Here is a 25,240-nt window from a genome sequence, read left to right as displayed (position 1 = left end):
GTTGGAAAGTCATAATCAGCTGTGCTCTTTGAAGAAAGAAGGCATGCTGTTTGTGGTGCGCACTGGCCGTTGTAGACTAACTTGGGGCTAAATGCGGGTCCAACGTCCAGTTGGTGCATTTGCTTCTGTAATCAAAATTGAAGAAATTTTTACTAAATAGGTGCTGTGGTCCAATGGTTAAGATGACTCGTTGTGGCCGAGTTGGTCCCGGTTCGATTCCGGGCAGCGCCAATATATTTGCAACTTATTTTTGCATTTTTCTCAGTGGCTCTTTCTTTTAGCTCTTTCTAGCCTCTCGTGCCCGCACGGAGTTGATATTTCAGTTCAAAACAAAGTCGCTTCTTCAAAGTTCGTCCAGAAGAGAAACTTCTGCAAAATATGTCGTCATGCCATTAGCTTGCAATAATCCGCATGAAGCCCCAGTTGCCAGCCCAACGTTTTTATTTGAGTGATGAAATCCCAAGGCTTCCTTTTCCATCGATGAGTTGGGTTAAAGAATAAGAAAAGCTCCCCGTCTTTCTCTTGCTGCTATTTCGGTACTTATAAATAGTATTCACAAATTCGCCTTCGGATCTTATTCCGGGAGCTGGGCTATCTATCCCCTAGGACCCGGGCAACTTTCAGATTTCTCGATCACTTTTCCGGGAGTTTCAAAGAAGGGTACCATTCACACGAAACCGTCTCATTAATGGATACCTGAATGAGTAGATCGACATTAATGTGCGTGGTCATAATGGCGTTGTGAATGTAAGTAAAGATGAGGGTGGTGGATATCTTGAACAGCGACGGTGTTCACGTAGCTTACGAGGATTGAAATTTGTGATTTGAAGGGTGAACTTACTTCCGAGTAGAGCAAATGTCACTAGTAGAGACATTGGCTAGTAGCCCACTGGGACTTGAATTTCATTTTACCTTGATACCCGGGGTTTCAAAGGCGCATTCATAAGATGTTCCAACGTCTTATGAATGCGCCAGTTTGTGATACATACCTATGTCGATCTACTCACTCAGGTATCCGTTAATGGAACGAGTAGGTATTAGCTGGGGGGAAATGAAATAAAGGACGATTGATAGAAGAAGAATCGAAGCGACATACTGGCATTTACGTAAGTAGCAGAGCCCTAAGCAAAATGGAAAACCAAGATACCTGCTGCTATTCGTAGTACTATGTACCGAATACTAGCATCCAATGTATAAGAAGTCAACGTGGCTGATCTATGAAAGAACAGTCAAGTAGCTAATAGCTACTTGACTGTTGGGCAAACTGCCTGTCTAGTGGGGCTCTAAGATGTAGATTTGGGTTAGAGTCCATGGATATCATCACCCAGCATAGGCTGTCTTGTATCCTTCATTGTCTACCAGGCGATAATATGTATTACTGGCCCTCTGGGTAGAGGTAGGCCGGGCTATTTCAGGGCGTTAAACTTACACTACTTAGTGGAAATTTAGGAAGTGCTCCCATTCAAAGCTCTAAACATCAGAATATATATATAATTAGTATCACAGAGAATCTATGACTTACCGGGTAAATAAATGCGTCCACAGGTGACTGCATAAGGAGATAATGGGAGTGACAGTATTTTAAATGACCAAATTAGCGCACCGTTCATTTTGGCTTTCGGTGCGGAAGTCAGCTGTGATTTAACGTGAAATGAGTTTCGAACAGTTCCCAGATACCTATGAGTAGGTCCTACTAGTGGCGGTAGAGAAATTCATGTGTACAGTGACTAATGCTTTCAGTGAATACTGTCACACTATTTCATTTATATTTGGTAAAAAGAGCGTCTTCACTGTATATTCGGTGCTGTGGTCCAATGGTTAAGATGACTCGTTGTGGCCGAGTTGGTCCCGGTTCGATTCCGGGCAGCGCCAGATTATTTTTTCGTTCCATATTTGAAATCCAAACCTGTCCTTTTCGAAGAAAGCATAGGTTTATTTTTTTGCTACATGGTACTTACCTTAAGCCAGATTCTGTATTAAAGTAACTGCCGCCTAGGTAACCACAGTACCAAAGAACATTTGTCTACTTTGACACTTCGTTGATTGCCGTCGCTGTAAAGGCACAAGCTGTAAGAGCATGAATGGTACTCTATTTCGACGCTGAATGCATAATTGGAAGCCTTTTGAATCAGATCCAATCTCAAAAATAGCGACAGAAAAGCTACATAAATCCAACCTAACACATCAATCTACAACCGAAAAACCGCCTCCCCTCCATCCCTCGTTCCATAGATCCATAATTGTCAAACAACCACATCAGAGGCCGCAATCAGATTATGACTATCGCCTCCGATATCACCTCTCTGGAGCCTGCTTTAGTAGAAAAATAGACGCCATCGAGCCCGATATTATCTGCAACCTTTAAGCCATAACCCCCGCGTCACCAAAACGGCTATAAGAGAGTTGCTCTCCTGTCTACTGCTCCCGCGATAGCCCACTCCGCCACTACGTCAACCATTCCGCCATCTAGAACCATAAGATTGGTGACATGAACTACAAGGATATTGCCATCCTAGAGCCTATCCAGTAAGATTATAGCAGTTGCTGAGCGCAATGAGCTACACTTTGGAGACCATTTGATCATTGTCAGTACTAGTCTGATCGGTTTGATACCCAGAGAAAACCCTTGATCGCACTGTTCAGTATTCGACTGGCACTATATATGTCTGCTATCCAATAGATATTGTTATCAGTAACATAGATAAGGGCCGTCAGTTTCAAGGTGGTCTTCCCGATGGTTAGCTGTTCTAGGTGTTGGCATATTGTTGACCCTAATGTGTGTATTTTCGAGAATTCAGCATAGCCTATCTACATAGCAGTTTACCGTTGATACTAATAGTTTTGTAAGGATGTTCTTAGATTGAATCCGATCTGCTGCACTCTAATCTACCCGGGCAGAGTATATCTAAAGTATACGGGTGTCGAGAGCTGTATCAGCAAAACAGTTAGAATAAGAAATTACTTAACCCAGATCTAATGGCAATCTGTGTTCTTCAATCCAATATTCAAAATAAACTCTACCAATATTTAATCATCAAAATTTCTTCTCTCCTCTGAAACTGCCAATTTAAACTCTTACCTCATCCAGTATATTCTCAGATAGTTCTGTCAGTAGTGCTATAGAATACCATTGCGGAGAATATTATCTATGTATACTCTTTGGAAAAGGGAATACCTATTACTTTATTGTTTTCCGGAAAACAAAATCCTTGGATATTTCACTCGATAGTCGATCAATCCCTATCAATTCACTCCAGCTTCTCTCAATATTTTCGATACGGTAAATAAATTTCCTCAAAAATCTGCTTAATCTGGCAGGCCCATACAAAGAAGACAACACATTATTGGAACAACCCCAAAACAATTATTTCCGGAGACTTTTCATTTTTGTCATTCTCATATATCGGTAGGATCTTGCTTGGTTGCCGAGAATTTCCAGCATAGATTTGTTTCTAGACCAAACTAACTTCGGTATTCCAGTAAAAAGAAAACCGAATCAGCCAACCGCTGACTCTCCGGAAACCTTCTATACTGATCGAAAAAATCCTCAAAATATTCAGTTTGAAAACTTTGGAAAATAATTTCCTCGCCATAACTTGCCAGCTATCTTAAACGACTTCCACCAAGTTACACACTCAAAAATACGTGATATCCGAAAAAAAAATAAATGAAGAATACTCTCTGTATCGCCTGCAACAAAACACTTGTTTATATAATTCTGATTTCCTAGTATCTCAAATAAAAAATTTAAAAATAGATGGATCTTCGTACTGTCCTATTACTTTTTTTTTGATAAAACGTAGCAGAAAACCAAAAAATCAGCTCTCGGATTTATTGTCAAGGTTGTTCGAGAGATTATTGAATACATTCCTGTAGCTAGTTGTAGCACCAGTATATCTGATAGTCAGAATACGACGGTATAACTTTGCCAAAAGACTAGCAAGCTTCCACTTATCTCACCGGACAATTCATACCCTGAACTTGCATAGTATCCAAACAGACAAAAATTTCAAAGACGAAAAGACCAGATGTACATATAGAATAGTGTTTTTTCAAATAAGTAGCTTCATTCGTAAAATTTTTGTTCATCCAGATTTTCAAATTGCCGAGCTCGACCAAGTTGCTTTTTAGAGAGAAGCATTATCCATTCCAGTAACATCTTCAGACTATTTAGTTGCTCTTGGATAGTATCATGGCTGGAAATAATACCGTTAAATTGTTCAAGAACTATACTAAATAAGTCAAGACTATATATCAAGCTCAAACTGTATCAATTCTAATACCACTTTCTTGCTGGTCATCGACCCATATATTGTAGCAAATTTGTAGACAAGAACTCTTTTTTTTTTTCAGAAGAGAGATATACAAGAGCAGAAGATACCGATTTTCGACTGATCTGGTATAGAGTCGGACATCTTCCTAGATAATGATTTTGTCAAGTACATAGTGCGTAGGTGTATATATGAGTTGATTCCGGCCACCGAAATAGTATATATTACGCGTAAGGATGCTTTAAACACAGTTCGAAAAGATTAAAGAGAGTAATAAAGATAGTAACAAATTGGGGTTTGACATTTTTGTCTTGAATTTGCTGCTTTTGAGAGAATATAGCCGATAGAACTGAAATATTTACCGGAAAAAACTCTACTATCTGTCTCTACAATAATAGAGACAGAGATTCCTCACCTTATTGAGATTCAAAGATGCAGAATAAATCATCAAAGTAAAAGAGGTCGATAGCAACATCAGCGTAGGCCTGAAGCCGGCCTTCGTTCATTTTGAGACAACATACCCACATAGCTCAACAATAAATAAATAGAAACGAACATTGTAGTATTGCAAAAAGAAATGGGGTTATTAAAAGTGGGAAAAAATAATAGACTGTGAAAATAGCATATAAGATAGCGAGCTGACCTGGTCCTAGCAAACTGAAAAGTGCCGGAGGGGGCAAATGGAAGGGTGCATGCAGGCCTACGACAGTCGACTGCATCTCACTGAAGCGCCTTCTTTTTATCTAAAGCTTTGATACTTTTGACACAGCGTGTGTACCGAATCGAACGTGTTCTTTTAATTCAATTCGCCTGAGGTTATGCAGAAACGAGGAGATGCTGACCATATGGAAGTAGGAAGGTTCAGATATAGGGAAAATGCGATAAGAGTTATGTATGTATGGGATAGAAGGTTTGGAAATACAAAAAAAAAAAAGGATTTGGCGCTGCCCGGAATCGAACCGGGACCAACTCGGCCACAACGAGTCATCTTAACCATTGGACCACAGCACCTTGTGGGTGATCTAAGCGGAATGGTTTTGGAAATATGATGGAATTATTTATACAAACATGTCACTATGATTGCACATAATGGTTAGAGAAGCGGAAAGGAAATATATAATTGGCATAATTGTGGTGCACCTTTCTGCGACTAACCCCCGTTTCCTATCTAACCTTAGGCAGTGATTGGTTAAAACCCATTTTCTCCGATATTATCGGAGTGACTATTAGCAATAGGCACTAGAGGCGGTATACGGAAATTTCTGATGCCTAAAGCTGACAAGAATCCGCAATGCGTGGGCTAGCAGGTCAACTAACTGCGTCTTTCAAACACATTTTGATCATACTATTAAAAAATATCACAATCACATGTGTAGCCAGTTTAGAAAAGAAAGAATTTCAAGCAGTTCGAATCAAAAAGTTTGTTGGTCTTCCCAGAAGTCCAGTACCAGACGCCACGCGGCGTTCCATTCGTATCTCAGTCATATAGAAATTCCAATTCCCACCACCCGACGGCCAGCCAGGCTGCCCTCAAATCCTGTCTGATGAAGTGGAAGAGCTTTGATTGACGGTGGAATGAGATATAGCGGAATCGTCGCATGTATGAAATGTTATTACATTATCAAGGGAGCCATCACCACCTGGGAATCTCTGTCTTCAGTAATGAATAGCTTAATTTAGAAGTGTTGAATGAATTGAAATTGTTCTCACTTTTGTATTACTCGGGCAGCTACCCGGCGTCCGGGCCGGCACGGAGAATTAAATAAGACAACGAAGAGTATTCAATAGCTAGGCGTGACTTCTGACACAATGGCCATCGAATCACGTGCGTGAAATTGCTAAACGTAGAACGGTAACCAGTGGCCAACTGTAGAAACAAGTGGTGTAAATTATTGTGTTGCCCCCCGATTATAACTGGTTAGAGGTCAGATAAATGGCCAATCGCACTGAACCTCTTCCGATATGCCAGGTAATCTATAATTCATTGACCAGTTTCTATGAGGATTTCTCTCTTCTCTTTTTAGTTTAGCGCCAATCAGCTAGATAATGTGTTAGTCACCCAATAGGAACGTGGTGAGCTTCCTAGCTCTCATAGCACACTATATTGTCAGACCCTCAGGCCGCAATCCTGAATTCCTTAACACAACTAACTATTCCGTCTCTTCTCTAGATTCGAAAATTCGTTTAAATACACAACTGCTCGATTTCATTCTACCCTATTATTACAGTCTGTTCGATTTATCAAAACTAAATCGACGTGATCCCTAACTCTAATTAAGCATTTCACCATTTAATCTTTATTGCTACGATCACACGAGCAGGTCTATTTACAGATTTGTCTTGGCGTCAGCTAGCAGACAATGTCATTCTAATAAGACACTGAAATTCTAGGCTGGCTCTATTGACGTCATTTGAATCATCACCCCTTCTTCACTCTCTACCAGTAAATTCATTATATGGTTCCACTGAAACCTAAAATATAAGCGGCCTCTCAATTCATAACGGGTCATTCAACCACCGATATAAACCTCGCTTCAACATAAACGACATATTCAACACGAACGTAAGATGAAATCGATAGTAGGTCACATAATATCCATGAATGACCTCCCACTGTATAGTGTTGATTGGTAATTTATGTGTTAATGCGCGGATTCTTGTGATTATGGTCCCGGCGGATGAAGGGCACCTTAGAAAGCAAAGTGGTGAGATTTAACCATAGATGAGAAAATTCAAAATATACTTTCACACCTAGTTTCCGTAGGCTAATTTTATTTAGACCTATAGTTCAAAAATTATGGTTATATAGTGTATCCCACTAGTGATGTCAGTTCAATCATCATCGCTTCATTGCCCTCTAACACATTAGTTCCCACCAAAACTAAAGCTTTCATCCTATAGTATAAGGACTTTTCGACTACCGATCTAGGCCAGGCTCTAACAAGGACATAGGTCATACTTCGCACTTTTCTTGTGGAGATAACAGTAAATCAACTATGGGACCACTAACAGACAGCTAAATTTGTATGTATTTTCTGTAATTTTTCTTTGTTTTTAGCCGTCACTGTGTCACCTGCCTTGGCTTTATGATCTAGACATATTGCTTAGAGTAGATGTGTCATTGACATGCAAATAGATCGGTTCTAGGCAACCCATACTAGATGCCAGTTAATCTATTTAAGAGTTGAGAATCCCTCAAATTTCCCATCTAGCTAACTTATATTTCCTCCAATTAAACCTGCACGATAAGTACATAAATTATCTCTTAGTACTTATTGAAAATGCACGTGAAGAACATCCTCGCCGCATTCATTGTTACTGGCCTAGCCACTGCTACTCCAGTTGGAGATATTGAAGAGAGAGCCGTATGCGGCGCCACCAACGCGTGGTGCTGTACCTCTGCAGTTTCCCCCTTGAATATATTTTTCATCAGGGGGAGTTGGATCGGGCTGTGCGCAAGCCACAGCTTCTCAAATCAGTAGCGGCACCTGTTCCGGTGGGAAGAAGTTCCTCTGCTGTAGCACTAACCAGATTAAGGTGAATTCTTAAATTTCTATCTACTGCGGAAGTCGAAGTTGCTAACAGAGAATAGAATGGCGGCGATGTCGTTTGCACTGCTTAACGGAAGGATTGAGTCTTTTTTTTTAGTCTAAAAATATGGCAAATTATCTTTACAAAATCGCACTTCTCTTACGGGTGGGTGCTGGGAGACATTAATACTCTGTCGAGATATACAGTGGACATATACCACCGTCAATCGATTGGGCGCATTGGAAACCACGTTTCCATACAATTTGTGTGTAAATCTGGACTCACTACTAAATACCTTGGCGTTGTAATCGTGGAGTAACTGAGCATTCGTCCAAGGGTGCCCACCAACAGTACCCTCATACTACCACGCACAGGGAGGGCAGACCGACCACGGGCGCTCAATCAAGAAGGGTGATAATCTAAACTAGAATAAGCTCAACCATACCCGTCCGATATGATGTAAATAAGGGTGACGGTGAAGAGATCCGGTCTGCCGTGCACTTAGAGCAAGAAACCATGCTGTTTCCACGCTGGCCACACCAACTTTTGGCTGGATGCAATTGTCGACGCTAGCCCCGGAGAGGACTAGCCTGGCCGAGTTGACGGCGGGAAGATGTGATTGGCAAAAACGTCTCTATAGAAAATGCGAGAGCGCTTCTATCAGGAGTCCAATGGAGAGCAGAAGAGAATAAGGGGGCCATGTCTGACCTTCAAAAGACAGAGACTTTTGATTTTATTTTCTCCTCTTCCCCACATTCTTATACGAGGGCTATCGACTGGAACGCCTTCGTTCGCGAGCCGGATCCCGAAGTCAATGCCGATTATGAACAACCGACAAGAGACAAAATACAGGAAGCAAAAAATTCCTGGCGAAAGTAACTGTATACTATCTTCCATTGAAAGTCTCTTGGCTGATATAATATCAGATTTACAAATCAATTCATTCTATCCAATCTCGGCTACTAATTAAAGAACAAAAATTTTAGATTGAGATTTATCGAAGGTTTTTTTCCGGTAGTATTATGAGGACCACAACCTTGAATACAAGTCTAGTTTTCTAATTTTATACCAGTTTTGAAGAATATTTGCCCGCGGAAAAACCGAGCGTACTATACCGGACAAGTTTTCAAAGAAGATGATCTATATAAGTTCTGGGATTCTATGGATCCGGAAGTTTTCTTAGCTAATTTCTAATTTATCTCTATTATAAGCAAAGAATGGAATCTTGAGAAAGATACAAAGAATCAATCTTCTATTAATATTGACGGTCTTTTGTTTACTATATAGTATCTTGTAGCTGTATATAATCTGATTTTTTCTATATTTTGTATATTTCTTCAACTAAATATATTGCGAAAAATATGCTGTTGTAAAGGGCTAAGGCCTATCTTAAATTCAAATAGACGTTGTCTATGAACTGTTATTGCTAAGCTTGAAGAAGAAACTATTCTACATGGCCGACGCATGTAAACACGGCCCATGGTTTGTAATCCCTTTCACTCTGTTCCTCCGTTTCAGGGCACTACACAAAAATCTTTCTATATAACCTTCCTTATTAGTGCCTTAACTGTTTTAGACCAATGTCTAGTCATATAAGCAGTTACTCTGTCAGGAGTAGCGCCTTGGCACTATGGATAAAAATAAATTTGCCAGTACAGGGTTGAAGGAAATTTTGATCCTGTATTGTATCAATCATTCTTACGTACAGTATCTTTCTTCTCCGGTACGCACGGAAGTGCGAAAGGGCGCCATTACTGTAAAATATACTAAATTATGTGCGAAAAGGATGTCGTCACAGCAAATGTATTGAAAGTTATCTGCCAGATCCATGGCAAACTGAGAAGATAGAGGATCAGAAAAATAAGAATCTGGAGCAGTGATAACTTCCGTCGACGCCGTATACTCACTCCACTAGTACTGCTCGGAGGGACGAGCCCGAGCCCCGAAGGATAGTGAACGTCGATCATTCACAGATCTTTAACGTTGGGCGAGATAGGGGTTATTAAAAAGCTGCTTTAGATGAATGCACAGGGTATTTTTGTATTCTCCGGAACTTCGCGGCTCACTTTCAGAATGTAGGTATTTGCAGTGAAAAGCATCCATCACTTCATTAATACACTAGATGGAAGTTGTGGAAACAAGCCTATTGTCGTGGCAGATATAGGTCACATGGATGATCCTTCACCAACGAAGAGATGAACGTTTCAACTTTCTTCCACTCGTTAGCACTTCTGGAGTTATTGATTTGTGTATAGCCCGACCCCTCGAAGATCTTTCAATACGCCACTGTAGTTATGGAACATTTATTATCTTCCTTTGTTCGCGTTCTTCGCAAATTGGATGATGTTGACGACTTGCTCGCGATTTTTCAAGAATTCGAAAATTACCCCTTAGCTCTTAGTATGGAGGATCGTTCGAGGCTTCTAGATTTTCCTGACCTTGCGACTCAAATAGAACGCATTCAAGGCGCCGCCGGATCTACAGGAACACTGAGCAAACAAGATCTCTTGAAGAAAGCTGCTTTGTCCCCCAGAAATCTTACTTGGCCCGAGATTGATGTACTGAAGAACCGTTATTGGGGACGTGTCACTTCCGAGGAGAATATGGTATTCTGTACGGCCTTGGACAAATTGGCTCAAGTCTCCGAAGAACATAGTACGGAAACTTTCAACCGCTTGCGGGTTTTCCAGAGTCGTCTGTATAATGAGCATGAAGCCAAAGCAATTGAAAATGTATCTGAAGAAGAAGGACGATGTATAGATGATATGCAAGAAGATGAGGATCAAACAGAATTGGAGAGAATGATACAAGAAGGACAACTCTGGTTACAAAAATTATGGGAAGAATATCATAGAGAAAAGCTATGGGATTATGCGATATTCGAGAATCCTGAATGGAAAGTGGAAAATCCTGATATTTGGGAGTTCTATGAACGAAAGTCAGAGTATTCAGGGCGAATGGCATTTTCCGCTATTGTTTCAACTATAAAAATCGAATCGATATATCTTGTTCCATCTTTAGATTGGTCTTCCAAAGTGTCTACTGAAGATGAGAGCTTTTCTGTGATATTAAGAGAGCTATGGAAGCAATTCAAATATCTGCGATTGTATTCTCTCAAAAAGAATACAACGGAATTCGCTTTTGATATTGGCTCTTTACAAAAAAGATTCACAGAGGGATTGATTGAGGGGATTCTGCAAAATGTCTTTCTTTACCTGGATAGGAATGCTGCAGAATCGGTTACCAAAAACCATTTTGCGAATGATTTCTGGATCTGGACCGTTGATCCGGAATATGAGGAGGATGGTGAAGACCAAAGTGGATATAAAGGATACTTACGTGTCCGTCTGCAGCAACTTATTCACAACTTCTACGTTGCGCGGCATTGGCATGCCAATGAAGTCTCTTTGAAGGACCTGTGGGTGGCGGCACAGAAAGACCCCTACAACCAGTCATTTGTCTCATTAGATGAGGAGGAGATATTAGGTCAGGATTCGACATGGGAAGTTGCAACTGCCGTTCGATCCAAAAACAGGGACTGAGAAAACCTGGCTTGATTCTAAGTATGGCAGGTAATAATAAGCAGATATCTGAGTGGTTGAATGTTTTCTAACGTGCATGCGATCGAGGTGAACAGATATGGTAGATCTAAGACCTGGATACTTGTTGAAGAGAGTACATTGGCCAAAAAAAGTATCTGTATTCTTGGTACACACTGATTTAGCGATATAATGTCCAGCCTGAAAGTCTGAAAAGCTACTTCTATTTATACATGTTGCGACTCGTTCCAATGCAGTATGCGTATCCGGCAATGAGTCCTTGACATTCACCCTTCTTCGTGCTGAGGGCTGGGTTCATCTCATAAAAGCAGTCCAAGGAGGTACCGGCCTCGTCTGCCATATCTTGACAGTATTTGTCCTTCTTTTGCATAATCCACTTATTGCAGATATCTGATATTCCAGTCTGGGTTGGACCTGGAGCTGTTACTCCAATGTCCTCAGTAGTAGTTGTAGCAGTATGAGTAGCAGCTGTGCTGGAGGGGGAACCGCGCTCCACACAATAATAGACCTTGGCTTGACTATCAATGATGTTAGGAGGTAAGAGGATTGAGTGGAAGGATTTCAACAAGGAGAGGAGACCAACAGGCCCGTACAGTCTCCATTAAGAGAAAGGTTCCAAGCATAGAAACTTTCCACCTGGATATCGAAGTTCGTGGCAATATCTATACATAAATCATTTGCTGTGGATGTTTCTATGTAAGTTTTGAAGATTGAAGTTATATATCGCATGAAATATAGGGCAGGATCTTACCTCGAGCCATAATGAAGTTGGTGCAATTTGAAACCATGCTTTTTGACCATGCTTTTTGACCATGCTTTTTATGAATGGGGTTGGTGTCGGATTAGGCGTATAAGAGACTGTTGTCAGACTAGAGACTGGGGTTATCTCTATATTTGACCAAGAGAAATCAGGGCTACCAGTTGATTCGATAGAAGTGGTATTCACGGGCGTGAATGTCCACGGTGGCAATGTTGGATAAGTATTTACGTAACAATTTTCATCGACAACCACATGGCCCTTTCCGTCTGAAGTTTTGCAATGGAATAAGGGATTCGTTGTTTGTTTCACCGGTGTATCCGTGATACTGGGGGCACTTGCATTACCCGGAAAACTGACGCAGAATTGGTTGCCAACGAGCATCTCAAGATTGTTACAGCCTCTGTTTATATCGACGTTCCAGGAAACCAATTGGGAGATTGTGGATATGTTGTTGTAGAATTCTTTTATGCTGTGACATGTGTCGTCATTGCTAACAGTGTAGATCTCACATTTGTGAGGTATACACAACTGTTTGCCCGCACTAGGGAAGTTGGTGCATTCTGCTTGAAGATTGTTGAAATATAGCATTTGTACAGTGGACACCTTTTGAGAGCGACTGATTGAATGACAATCGTCACCGTCTTCAATCACGTAATCTGCAGGATCGTGGAATCACAAAAAAGACGTAAGTTGCAGTCCTGGCTTCCTTGCCGTTGACTGTTTTGAAGGTTGTTGTGATTTTGATATCGACTGTTTAGGGTCCGTGCGTCGTTGGATTCTGCGGATTGAGATTCAAATATCAACGCAGGATTATTGGCAAGGGAAGTGTTCAATGTTTGCAACAGAGTTTGAGTCTCTGCTCGCCCTGTTAACTAACTATTCTTCAATCTAACTGACTCAGCAGTACCGACCGAATGAAGTCAAAATGAAAACCGGATCTCGCAAACATCTGTTTGAATCGCGAGTGACCAAAGCAGATCTCTCAAAATATTTGCGGGAGAATTTCGGAGATGAAAATCCTGATAATCCGTCGCCTGGGACGGAAGAAGCCACAGACGACAGTGAGGTCGTCATCAATGCGGCAGTTCGCAACCACAGTTCCTTTATAAGATTATCACTAAGAATGTGTGTAGACTTTCAATGCCCTTGAAATTTTAGCGGAACGAAGCACCGATCCCGATGTCTTCTATGCAAAGGAAGATGAAACATCTGAAAATCAAAAGACCGAACAAGTTGTCGTGGAGTATAGGCTCCAGCTATACGACGAATCCGTTTCGGCTGCGGAGAATTCAGGTACTTGGGAGTCCAGTTCTGATACAGAGAGCGCCAAAGCTGGAACCAGCATCCCGGTAGGAGCTAGAAGTACTGAATTAGGGATGCAAGAGAGATTAGGAGAATCCCGCTCTAAGGGAACAAATCCTCCGCCTTACACATCCGCCCCCATTAATATAAATTTCATGGCGGCACAACCTTCAGGTGACCCTATTCTTGCACCAAATTTATCTTCGAAATCAGGTGCACCATCTGTCTGGAAGTCATTATCCAAGCCTCATCTGATCCATGGACTGGATCTTCTCGGTCCGCGAGACGAAGCCCTGAAGAGATATGGTAATTGGCAAGAGTCCACATTAAAAGATCCCAAGCTCCGAGCCGCGGTCCGTCAAGCTACAGATATCGCTCTGAGCCAAGGATTCGATCTCGAACAACTGTACGATGACCACAATCCATCATTTTTCACCGAGAAAGGTATTGCACAAGGCGTAGCCCGGCGTTTCATTGACGACACCGCCATGTATGTGAAAAATGCGACACCGAATGTATCGAATAGCGAAGGGATCGAGGTGGAGGAGTGAACTAACTCATTTACATGACCATCGGTTACTGCAACAAAAATTGGGACCATGCTCAAAGTTAATTTTCTCCTTATATTCAAAGTTGATTTTCTCTTATCTCTTAGGCTGAATGAATTCAATTTCTATGTATTCTATCAAGATATGAAGCTGGTAACCCGTAGTAGGATGAGTAATTAGCAGCTGACACAGTTCTGGTCGGCTGCTAATTCTTCGCTTCCATACCAGGAGTGGTCCCAGCTAAAGCCACCGAGGCTTTTGTGGGGTGTGTCGGCCGCAAGGCAGATAGATTGTTGCGGCGATTGCATCGAAGAGCGTAACTCGAACACGCGCCGGTATAGGCCGACGGTCAACTACCGGCCGGCCATTCGACATTCGGGACGGTGAGACTGCAAGTCGGTACCAGGATAGGCAACGTCATACTACATGCTGCGGACAGGGCTACGAAGGCTAAGGCCAGATGAGGGAGGGCAGAGCGCCGTATGTTGGCGTCACGGGATCACAAAGCCGACGAGGCTCACGCAGGGCGAAAGGGGGTGGCAGAGCTCGAGGTCTCGGTGATCTGAATCTATAGCAAAAATACCTCAGCTGCAATAACCAGGGACAGGGGGCGAAAAGGCAACAGATCGAGACGGTGGATGGAGAGGGGAAGGTCGAGGATTATATACTACGAGGCACGGGAGCGCAGAGCGACCAACGGCGCTAAACCGGAAGAGTGATAATCTAAACTAGATTAAGCTTCACTGTACCCGTCTGATATGGCGTAAATGGGGGATCTGGTGGAACTTCCACGATATGCCGTGGACTTTAAGGACGGAAAACCATGTTGTTTCCACGCTGACGTCTTCTTACCTGGGATGATATATGTGGCGCTAAACCTAAGTTGGATTAGTTGAGATGGAAACTGCTTTTTATTCGTTGAGCATCAGATCTAGAGAATAGTACTTCTATTATAAGTGCTAATAGAGTATTTAAAAGAACCTGACCAGTATTTGCCTTCCTTTGCGAACCACTTTACCTTTGAACTGTGCTTTTTACGCTTTCTATCTGGAAATCCTGATGGTTAAGACAACAAAGGTGTGCCGCCTCAGGTGTAGGTGAAGTGTTTGGCGGCCACGTGACTATCTATGTCACTGTATGACAATGAAGTTAACTGCCTGCCTGCCACCTTCCCTTTACCTTTCACTTGCCTTCCTGCCGAGTATTATTTTTTCGAATTTTGTCAACATGATCTTGCAAGCCATCCTCAACCTGTTGGGTTGGACAACCACAACCCATCATTCCGGCATTATGGGTAAGGTCCACGCTAAACCCTTCTCCACTCGTTATACTAACAAAAGGGATTCCATAGATCGTCAACAAGTTTCACCGCGAACTAGCACTGTGAAGAAACTGGAGCAACTTCTGGAGAAGGAACGCGTGGTTCTTGTACGAGGAACTCCGGCATCAGGGAAAACCACGCTAGGTCAACTTCTCCGGCGTCATTACCAGCACAATAAGATCAACGGGCGACTCATTCCAGTCGTTATATTCGAAACTTGGGAATGCGACGGCAAAAGCTATGAGTGCAAGATCAGAGAAAAAGGAAGGCAGGATTACTCTGAGTTTGAGGATTCGGAATTCGTTAGGAGTGGTGAATACCTCCTCATCCTGGACGAAGGCCAGATGTCGTATCCCGACCGATCGCTTTGGTATGGAATAATCAAGAGACAGAGTTGGCAATTCCCTGGAAGCGGCTACGGGCCCAGAATATGCATTCTTGCGTTATACGGTAGTCCAGGCGCTGGACCAGTATATCACCCAGCAGACGCCAGCCCAGTTGCCTCACTTACCGCTGCACAGAGAGTCTCGATTACGAAATCTCCTCTTGAAGGCTCTCCAAATATTGCGCTTTTCTACGATCGCGATGAACTTAGTGACATGATTTCGCGTTTCACCGACGGAGGCGGAATGCCAAAGCTTCGCCTGAGCGAGACGGCCCGGACGAGAATCTGCGAACTGACGAACGGACATCCAGGGGCGGTGTTTGGGATCCTGTATATGCTGCTTGAGGTACAAACACGCAAATACTTATATCCTCTCCTTTGGTTATGGTTGATTCACCTATGCTAATGACTAGATCAGATTTACCGCAATGAACTGAAGTATCACTCCGCGGAGCTAAATGAAGACCATGTTCAGTCTGCTCTTGATGATCAGGAGGCGATGCAATCGGTGTGGCTATCACCCTTCAGGCGATCTTTGCCTACTGAGCTTTCAGAACAAGTTGTGTTTACTCTTCGCAAGGTGTTAGCCGAAGGGTGGATTACCCGTGACCTCCAAGATGAAGGAATCAAGACATGTTATGAGAGAGGATGGCTCCATTCTGAGCCGCGTGATCTTGAGTGCAATGACATAGTTTGCGTCTTTCCTACTCGGCTCCATGCTATGTAAGTATGAGAGCTCTCTTGTCACCATTTTCTACTTGATGAATTGCTGATCAACTTTAGGTATGTTGAACGTAAATTCACCAAATTTATTCGCCCATTTCCACAGAAAACGTATCCCACCATTGAAGATCTGGCTAAAGACATCCTGGGGAAGTTTTCACCTCGAAACCTTTCGACTAGAACGCTTCCGACTCTTGGTCCTGGTGCTGTCGTTCGGAACCCTGAAGCTGTGTATCAAGATGAATTTTACCGTGCATCCGCCGGAGTTCTCGGGTATGCTATGGACGTCAAAAGTGAGTGGTCGCCTCGTGGAAGTGGACGAATCGACTTTTGCTTTGGTGCGATGAAATGGGGGATTGAATTACTGCGCGAAGGAGATAGGCTGAATGAACACTGTGAGCGGTTCATGAAAGAGGGAATTTATTCGTCTTGGATCCAGGACAAGCTCTTGCTTGACTGGATTATCATTGATTGTCGGACAACGGAACCGCGTCCATACAGTAAGTACTCTAGTCATTCTTTCTCTCTCGCTCTCTATTCTGACTTATGTCTTACTAGACGGAGATGACCCCTCACCCAAACTTTGGCGGGCTGTTTTTCAGAACTCGTTCTCCTCGGTGAAAATTCTGGACGGAAAAAACAAGGAGATTCATCAATTCGTCCTCACAGATGACCCATGATGTGGCTCTCTATCTAGCTCTGTGTTTTCTGCGCTAGGCTTTCGATATCATTCGTTCTTCATTATTAGCTCTACATGAATAGCTAGTTATTCTTATCAATATTCATACTATTTTCAAACCGCTCATGCTTTCTATCGACCCAAACCGCCAGAATGGCTTTCACGTTACGCAGACTGCAACCAAGGATCCGATAAAGATCCCTTGCCGACTCTCTTTCCTTAGTTCGTCATCTGAGTATCTTGCGTATGAATTCGAGAAAAGGTTTCTGTGTACCTTCCAGATTTCCATCAAGCTTCTCTAAAGATATCGATGAGACCTGGTTGGCTCCTTTCCCGTTGTCTAAATTTGAATGAGCAAAAGCCCTTCGGAACAAGGACTTTACATACCTTCACTATCAAAGGAGTCTGTCGCATAAAAGCTGTCTCGATACATGTCTTTCGGCGGCAGCCCAATATGTGCAATTATCTCAGCTACGTGAGGGCCATCGGAAGTTTTGTCACTCGAATATCGAGCGTAGAACAGATATCCCCTTTAAAAAAGATCCCATATCCGAGACTGTGCCTATTACGTTAATAGTAAGAGCAAATATGAAGATATATTAAAAGAAAGTAAGGACAGGAGACGGCCGGACAAGAGAAGGCAGCGCAGGATTGCCGGCACAAAACTGCGGAGCTGATGAGTCACACGCAGTGAAAAGGGGGTGGCGGAGCTCAGGAGCTCGGTGATCCAGATCAATAGCAACAATACCTCCACTGCAAGGACCAGGGTATGGGCGAAAAGGGAAGACGACGAGGAGTCGGTGGGAAGGGGGGTATCGAGGATTATATACTACCACGCACAGGAGCGCAAAGTGACCGACTACACTAAGCCAGAACTGTGATTCACTAAGCCTGAACAAGTTCCACCGTACCCGTCCGATATGGTGTAGTGGCTAACATCGCCGTCTCTCACACGGCAGCCGGGGGTTCGATTCCCCCTATCGGAGATTTCTTTTTGCACATCATTTTTTTATCTTGCCTGATATCAAGGCAAGTGAAAAATTAAAATTTCTGCATTCCAAACGATGGACCGTGGTGGGGCTCGGCAAGCCGATAGCCGCTAGTGTTCGGCCTGTTCACTACCTTATCAGCTGATAAAGTAGGGCTTGTTTGTTACCTTGGAACCCTCCGCGAATGGGCTTGTTTCAATAGTAGCTGGTTCATCTCCATTCCACAACAGTGCTTTAGCTAGGGATCAATGATCAATGCGTGTAGTCTGAAACGGCCACGAGAATGAAGTCCCCAAGTGGTTTCTACCGATCAAGAGCAAACTCCATGCATAGTAGTTCTGACCTACAAATCTACGGTTCTGATCCAAGTTGTCGATCAAGGATTAATTTCGCAATCCCTTAATCAAAGCCAAGTAACACTCATGAAAGGAATAACTACGAGTCATAAGTGAATGGGCTTTAGTGTATGTACGAGCGATTGCGAAGCCACATAGCATAGGGCTGAGGTATATTATATGACGCAACTCAGGTTTATCAATATCAAATTTGCATTATATCACTCATACTAGGAACAAAATGTATAGCTTTGAAATATCATCATAAAAGGAGAGACTAGATTAAAACTTTAAATGCACGCAAAATCCAGAGACCTTCTAGTACGTCGTTCAAAGGGTTGCCTAAGCGTGGCAGTTGATGACAGCATTGTCCAAGTTGACAGCGGTAGCCTTGGCCGGGTTTCCATCGAGGTCAATGTAGGTGCGATCAGCGTTCAGGGTAGCAGTGACCCCGTTGTACTTCAGCACACAGCTAGTGCCGCCGGTGACTTGGGTAAGCTGACCAGAAGAGGCGAGGATGTGCCCAGAAGAGCCAACAGAGGTAGACCCGAAAAGGGTGCGAATCCTCTTGTCGGTTCCATCGGCAGAGAAGGTGACACCGGCGTATGCACCACTCTGGTCGTTAGAGAGAGCGAAGCGGACATCTGGGGCTGCCCGGGCCTCGAGAGGGACAGCGACGGCAGTGGCCGCGAGAAGAAGGGAGGCAGCGACGGTGTACTTCATTTTGTTTGAATAAATTGATGGATGAGAAGTGAGCTTTTGGAATGACTTATATTCGATTGATTTTGAATGAGTTTTGTGGATGGATATCTCATGAAATATCGCGAGATGGAAGCAGGCTTTTATACCTTTGAAGGGCAGCGATCTATGATCCTGACCTTGCCATTACATTCGTGTTAAATTCGTTACATCAGCCTGCCACGATTCTAGGCCACCTTTGCTTCCGGATCTCACACTCGTGTGGTGGCTTGGTCTCATGATGTCTCCCAGAGTCATAGGTCTTAGAAAGGCAATGAATTTGTAAATAGAAAAGTGCCTTGCAGCCATTTTCTGGGGGCCTCACGCACCTTACGAAAGAAGTCGAGAGTTTGATAGTGTGGAGAAACTTGGAAAAAGGAATTTAGAAATCACTGTCGTTTTTCCAATAAACTTAATATTAAAAAAGAAACAGGCCAGAAGAAGGACTATGCAAGCGAGAGGCGCGAAACAAGCATACACGTCATATACTAGTATTATAGACTATAGAGCAGACCTAATTTTGAAAGACCAGTGTCTAACCAATGACAAGGTTTCTGGTAGTCAGTTAGGTTTACGAAGATCTATAATTCAGTTCCATGCATTGCTACATCATGGCACGATCTCGTGTCTCAAATTACACTCCAAAAACAAAAGCCATCGTGCATAGTAATACGGCTGAAATGCATAAACCTAATGTTCATCAGACATACAACAGCCTTGGAATTAGGAATCCATCAAATGAAGGATCGTTCAGGAAGTAGCAGCATCTCTCAAGGCACACCGCTTGAAGCCTCCCATGACTCGCCAAGCCCGATGAGAAATCATCTTTGAGAGAGTTTAGCAAATAACGAACCAAATAATGATCCTTGAATTTGATCTTCTTAGAATATCTGGACCATATAAATCCGAGTAGAATTGAAATAGCTCTAAATAGGAATGCCTAGTTAGAAAAAAGTTCGACTATCACTTGAGGCCTACAATTCAATTGTGATTTACTAGCCGAGGCAGCCGAATACGAGGAACTTGAATATTCTACTGAGTAGTGAGACATACGGTCTATACTGGGGCATCTGGGGCTGAGTCCTCGTATTCAAAGAAAATGTCTTACAACATTTGAGTGCTCGGAGCTTGCCGAGGCTTGCATTGCGGGGTTGGAGGGCCTGAAGTACTAAGTATATGTGCCTGAGACTCTTTTAAGGAACACCCACTGGTTTGGTTTGGGGAACAATAGATCGAATCTGGGAACCCCATGTCAACTAGCCGAAGTGCAAAGAATTCCGAGTTGCCGTTTCTTAACACAATATCATAATACCATCAGAAAAGGACCCAGCGTACCATAAAAAAACTATGCGAAGCACCACGCACATGGGTGAACTTTGGAGAAAGACCTCAAATGTTAGTGGTAATCTTAACTCAAGTTTATAGCCTTGAATGAAACCGTACTTTTCACTGGTAAACAGCTTTGCAATAATACTAGTACAATCACATATCGAGGTTTATACAAAGTAGACCTACTAAATAGGAGTGGATGCATGAAGTGAAACGACGATACTGTGTGTAGTAGTAGAAGTAAACCTGTGTAAGGTCTATGAGCCGACATATAGTGATGAACGTAATGATATTACTAAAGTGTATTCATAACTACACTATCTGTCAGAGCTAAGCCCCAATTCGACAGCAGAACTCTGCTGGGCAGAGAAAGACTGTCTTACATGTATTCCAAAAGCTGATTATATGATCTAGTATCCCTTTTCTCCACAGCAAATTCTGGTGTTTCCATTTTATTACAAAAACATTGATTATTCCAATACTTTTGCTAGGAATCAATCACTCTACTAGATGCAGATATTATGGGTCAAAATTAAATGCCGGGCATTTGGAAAAGCAGCATCGTCAAGCCCACCCATCACCCCCACGCATGTAATATTCGATATCCTTGCTAGGGCCCGAACTATTCTCGCCCAGACATTGTCCATTTAAGTAGTCGTACATTACCTGAGCTGCGTAGTCAGCGCTCTACGGACCCGAAAAGGAAGAACCTCTCCCCTCTCATTCACAGCCAAAAACAACACCCAGCCCTCTTCGCAGGTTTTCCGATCAGCGACAACGACCATCATACACTGGCTCATATCTAGGTTGCGGATGCACCTATAAATTTCCTCAGGCCAATCGCGCTTCGATAAACCATCCAACGTACCTGGCTTAGTGCATCAAGGCCCTGATCATGTACGACGTTACAGATCCGGGCGTGGCGCAGGCAATTCCATTGACAAACTCAGCATTTGTAACTTCTTGTCCAAATTCATCTTCATTTTCAAAGAAAGTATCTTCATCGAGACAATCAAACAGATCATTGTACTCAAGGATGGAGCGTAGACGGTCATATCCGGCGTTTGCAGCAGTCTGACTTGCTGGGTCGTTCTTCTGTCCGTACCACGTCCGGATCCAAATCACTTTTCCTGACTGACCATCTTTTGCACGTTCCTCAACGGTCATGAAATCTTGGGACATATAGTGAGGAATTTCCTCAGACGATAGATAATCTCCATCCATATATTTCTGATTAGTATCAGTTAGAATGGGCTAAAATCAAGAAAGAAAAAGTTACCAATGTTACATTGCGGCCCTTTCTGCCAAGCCGAACCCAGGAATGAACGAGAGCGCGAAATTGTTGAGTTTTTGCGAACGAGGAATTGGGGTCCCATTTGTCCTACGCATATGTTAATAATCTGGAATCCATGGTTGTACGCTATTCTTCTGGATCAGTCTGACTATAACTTTACATAGACATCGAATGGCAGATAGCCAAATGCCACAATATCGGTTTCGTCAAGCATTTCTAGAAGTGGGTACTCTTTCGAGGGCTATATTTCAAGAATTCGATTTTACCGTAGAGAAGCAGTGGTTAGTGGGAGAGGCAACTCGGGATATCCCAACAATGAAAGAATAGTTGAATGTAGAGAAATCCTCGGAGGCGGAAGAAAGCCTTGGCTATGGACAGGGCGTACCTATCTGCGTGGCTAGTTCGGATGTTACTGCCTGGGCACAAATTGAATAATCTGGAATACCTTAGCATTATTCCCTGGATGCAAGGCTAGCTCGATCTATATTAGACTTTTATTAACTCAGACGTCATCCTTCAATCCTTTCTTTCTCCAGATTTCGACTTCGCCACCGCCACGAATCACACCGACACGCATGCTCGATAAGAGGTTATGAGCAGCATTCGAGTGGTTGTAAACACCGCCATTAAACAGAGCCGTCGCATCCTTTCCAATACCAGAACTTATTAAGGCCTTTCCGCCAGGATGCTCCTTAATGAAATCGGTCACATCGTGGATTACGCCCGCAATGGCGATAAGTGCTTTACCAGACTGAGCATCAGCAACAAAGTCATCCCACGCGATGACAGGGAGCTGCTCCAATGGAATACCCCAATCAAGCCGAGCTCGCTTTTGATCAACTTTCTTTTGTAGTTGTTGAACACGTCCCTTTTCTATCTCATTGGCACGAAACTGTTTCAGGTTGGAGGCCAGACCTAGCCGTTTCCATACCCAGATAGACCATTTAGTTGGATCATATTGCCACCATTCAATGGCGTTACGATAGTCAGAGGGGAACTGCGAAATGTCAGTACGTAGCTTGAGAATGCAATAGAGAATCAAGAAATGGGATTTATCTACCTCGTGATGAAAGTTATGATAGCCCTCTCCTAATGTCACAAGAGCAGTAAAGACGTGGTCGCGAGGCGAGTTTCTGTCATCAAAAGGCTAGGTAGTGTTAACAGAGAAGTATTTTTGTTTGGTTTGATAGAATTGATTACCTGATCTCCAAGCCAATGGGCCAAGGAATTTACACAGAATGTGGCTTGTTGAACGAAGAAAAACCTCAGAATGCCTGAATACAACAGGCCACCCTTCCAGTCACCCCACCCCAGGCCAGCAACGAGCATTGGAAATAGGATGCCAAAAACCAGGATAAAGGAGACATAGTTCTTATGCTGCCACACGACGACTGGATCATGATTGAGATCCGAGATATCTGTTCGACCTTTCTCTTTTGGGTTCTGTTTCAACACCATCCACATAAGATGTGAGTAAATCAGACCCTTCCGAACGCTATAAGGGTCTTTGACGGTATCTGTCCATCGGTGGTGAGCCCTATGCTTAGCACTCCAAAATCGGATTGAGCCTTGTACAGAGCCACCACCAACACAGGCAAGGAAAATTCGAAGGGGTAGACCACTAGGATGGGGTTGTTATTAGCGCAAGGGACTATATATAGAATATACAGGTTGAAGGGTAATTAAGGATCTTACGCCTCATATGACCGATGTGACCAAAGTCGATGATAGCCGGCAGTAATACCCAAACCAGTCCAAAAGTAATACACAATGGCCCAAATAGCAGTGGGAAGCTTCAAAGGCGTGAAGGGCACAGCAATGCAGCCCAAGATGGGCACAATTAGAATCAGAGTTGTGCTCAGCCAATTGACATGCTGATACCAATTGCTCAGAGTAATTGGCTGCTCAGTGATATGTTGTTTCTCGCGCCTGGACTCGACTTCTGCCATTTTGAAAGCTAGTCAAATAGTTGAAAGCTAATGGTAAGACTGTGCCTGATTGTGGCAAAGAGAATGAAAGATGTGGGAAGATATATGCATCAACATGATTATAACATTGAGGGATAGTCCCTTTCTAATAAATTGACAATTGTATGACCCTACGAGTATGATTAGAATACTTTTACATCCTCGGTCTCATGTGTAAGTGACTCGTGGTGAATTCTTGATTGTGTCTGGATTTGTTGGGTCGTTGGGATTGAAGGATGTCTGCAGTTTGCCTCACCAAATCTACCCGTGGGTCACATACTTCCCATGGTAGACTCTCATTGACAGCACATTTGGGCGGTATTTCATTAATAGCCTACCCGATCAGCAATAGGCTATTCAAGAATGTCCTATAGTTTCAAATAAGTGTCGAGATTTTATGACCACCATTTTGTTGGCTCAATTCTCCACTGGGGCTACCTTCAGCATGCTTTTGTTTGTCCGGCTTACGATTTTCATTGTCGGCCTCAACAAGCGATCAGTCTATTCTGCGTTAGGCAAGCATAGCGAGGCTCAAGGAAGGTTTGGGTTTTCATGACATATTGAATGAAGTAGAAATAGCAAAAAACAGATACTTGGGTTGTCCTCATAGTTAGTATCAGTATGTTTAGTACCATGGCTGTTGCCGACGTGAGGCTACAGTCCCCTACTGGATCCCTAGGAATATCAACATTTTGCTAAACGCGTACGTCAGGTAAATGCCGATAATGCTCTCAAGAATATTTCAGTTCAATGAACACGAACACACAACGTTGTATTATCACAGCGTACGAGTACTAGTCGGCCTCATTGTCTCGGACTATGCCCGAGCTGATGAAATAGCGAATGCACTCTGGACAAAGATAAGTATGGGCTGCGATGGTTTCAAAAATTCATCGTGCTAATCCCAGGCAATTCGTACACTGTATTCACTTTGCCGTAACCATAATGCAGCCCTGAATATTTTCACTAAATGATCCCTAGCAGATGATACCACGATGTCGTTTGACTTAGTTGCTTCATGATTCTTCCATCAAAAGGTGAATAATTCTCGTCGAAACTTAGTGAGGTAAAATATCTATTATTCAGGTCCACGAACCTTCATACATTCCGTTACTTGGCCTGAGAAGCACTGATTACTATGGTGGCCTGGACAAACTCATGTTTTGTCAGATACTGCTCTGTACAAGATTTGATCGGGTCGTGTGATGGGGTACATATCAAGTTTGAGAAGTTTTCAAATCAAACAAGAGCCTCACAAGATTCAAAAGAAGCATACTGTGATATCTAAAAGAACACAGCGATCACCCGCTAGATCAAAAAATCTCCAAGTGGCTCTGCCCCACCACGACTCTAAATTTACGCCAATCAATCCCAACTCTGGCGTTATCGGCATATCAGAAGCGCAAACGCTAGCATGTGAAAGGGCCATGCGCATGCAAGAAAAATTGGCGCAGGACCGTTATCTGTCGGATCACCTCATCGCGCGGAGATTTTCATACTCCTACAAT

General features: G+C 43.0%; 7 protein-coding genes across 7 annotated transcripts; 3 read left to right on the top strand and 4 right to left on the bottom strand.

Annotated features, from left to right (window-relative positions):
• Positions 1-10,096: 10,096 nt before the first annotated feature.
• On the top strand, positions 10,097-11,344 carry N7469_010829 (uncharacterized protein; the record flags this gene model as incomplete). The annotated part of the gene is made up of 1 exon (XM_056649734.1): positions 10,097-11,344. One exon carries the CDS (start codon positions 10,097-10,099, stop codon positions 11,342-11,344), a length of 1,248 nt encoding a protein of 415 aa, XP_056496865.1.
• Positions 11,345-11,564: 220 nt separating this feature from the next.
• N7469_010828 (LysM domain-containing protein) lies at positions 11,565-12,163 on the bottom strand (the record flags this gene model as incomplete). Its single annotated transcript, XM_056649733.1, has 2 exons — positions 11,565-11,880; positions 12,114-12,163. 2 exons carry the CDS (start codon positions 12,161-12,163, stop codon positions 11,565-11,567), a joined length of 366 nt encoding a protein of 121 aa, XP_056496864.1.
• An 884-nt stretch (positions 12,164-13,047) lies between these two features.
• Positions 13,048-13,975, top strand: N7469_010827 (uncharacterized protein; the record flags this gene model as incomplete). The annotated part of the gene is made up of 2 exons (XM_056649732.1): positions 13,048-13,219; positions 13,281-13,975. The coding sequence occupies 2 exons, from the start codon at positions 13,048-13,050 to the stop codon at positions 13,973-13,975; spliced, it is 867 nt and encodes a 288-aa protein (XP_056496863.1).
• Positions 13,976-15,199: 1,224 nt separating this feature from the next.
• N7469_010826 (uncharacterized protein) lies at positions 15,200-17,081 on the top strand (the record flags this gene model as incomplete). The annotated part of the gene is made up of 4 exons (XM_056649731.1): positions 15,200-16,024; positions 16,097-16,401; positions 16,462-16,901; positions 16,960-17,081. The coding sequence occupies 4 exons, from the start codon at positions 15,200-15,202 to the stop codon at positions 17,079-17,081; spliced, it is 1,692 nt and encodes a 563-aa protein (XP_056496862.1).
• A 1,665-nt stretch (positions 17,082-18,746) lies between these two features.
• N7469_010825 (uncharacterized protein) lies at positions 18,747-19,127 on the bottom strand (the record flags this gene model as incomplete). The annotated part of the gene is made up of 1 exon (XM_056649730.1): positions 18,747-19,127. One exon carries the CDS (start codon positions 19,125-19,127, stop codon positions 18,747-18,749), a length of 381 nt encoding a protein of 126 aa, XP_056496861.1.
• A 2,217-nt stretch (positions 19,128-21,344) lies between these two features.
• On the bottom strand, positions 21,345-21,979 carry N7469_010824 (uncharacterized protein; the record flags this gene model as incomplete). Its single annotated transcript, XM_056649729.1, has 3 exons — positions 21,345-21,701; positions 21,751-21,852; positions 21,926-21,979. The coding sequence occupies 3 exons, from the start codon at positions 21,977-21,979 to the stop codon at positions 21,345-21,347; spliced, it is 513 nt and encodes a 170-aa protein (XP_056496860.1).
• A 288-nt stretch (positions 21,980-22,267) lies between these two features.
• N7469_010823 (acyl-CoA desaturase) lies at positions 22,268-23,714 on the bottom strand (the record flags this gene model as incomplete). Its single annotated transcript, XM_056649728.1, has 4 exons — positions 22,268-22,762; positions 22,826-22,912; positions 22,966-23,386; positions 23,461-23,714. 4 exons carry the CDS (start codon positions 23,712-23,714, stop codon positions 22,268-22,270), a joined length of 1,257 nt encoding a protein of 418 aa, XP_056496859.1.
• Between the last annotated feature and the right edge of the window lie 1,526 nt (positions 23,715-25,240).

Source organism: Penicillium citrinum, assembly GCF_028827155.1.
Source record: "Penicillium citrinum strain IBT 23319 chromosome Unknown utg000009l:1.0-4274883.0:1.0-4276374.0, whole genome shotgun sequence".
Lineage (NCBI taxonomy): Eukaryota > Fungi > Ascomycota > Eurotiomycetes > Eurotiales > Aspergillaceae > Penicillium > Penicillium citrinum.
The sequence above is the reverse complement of the archived record's forward strand: the minus strand, read 5'-3'. Positions and strand labels throughout refer to the sequence as shown.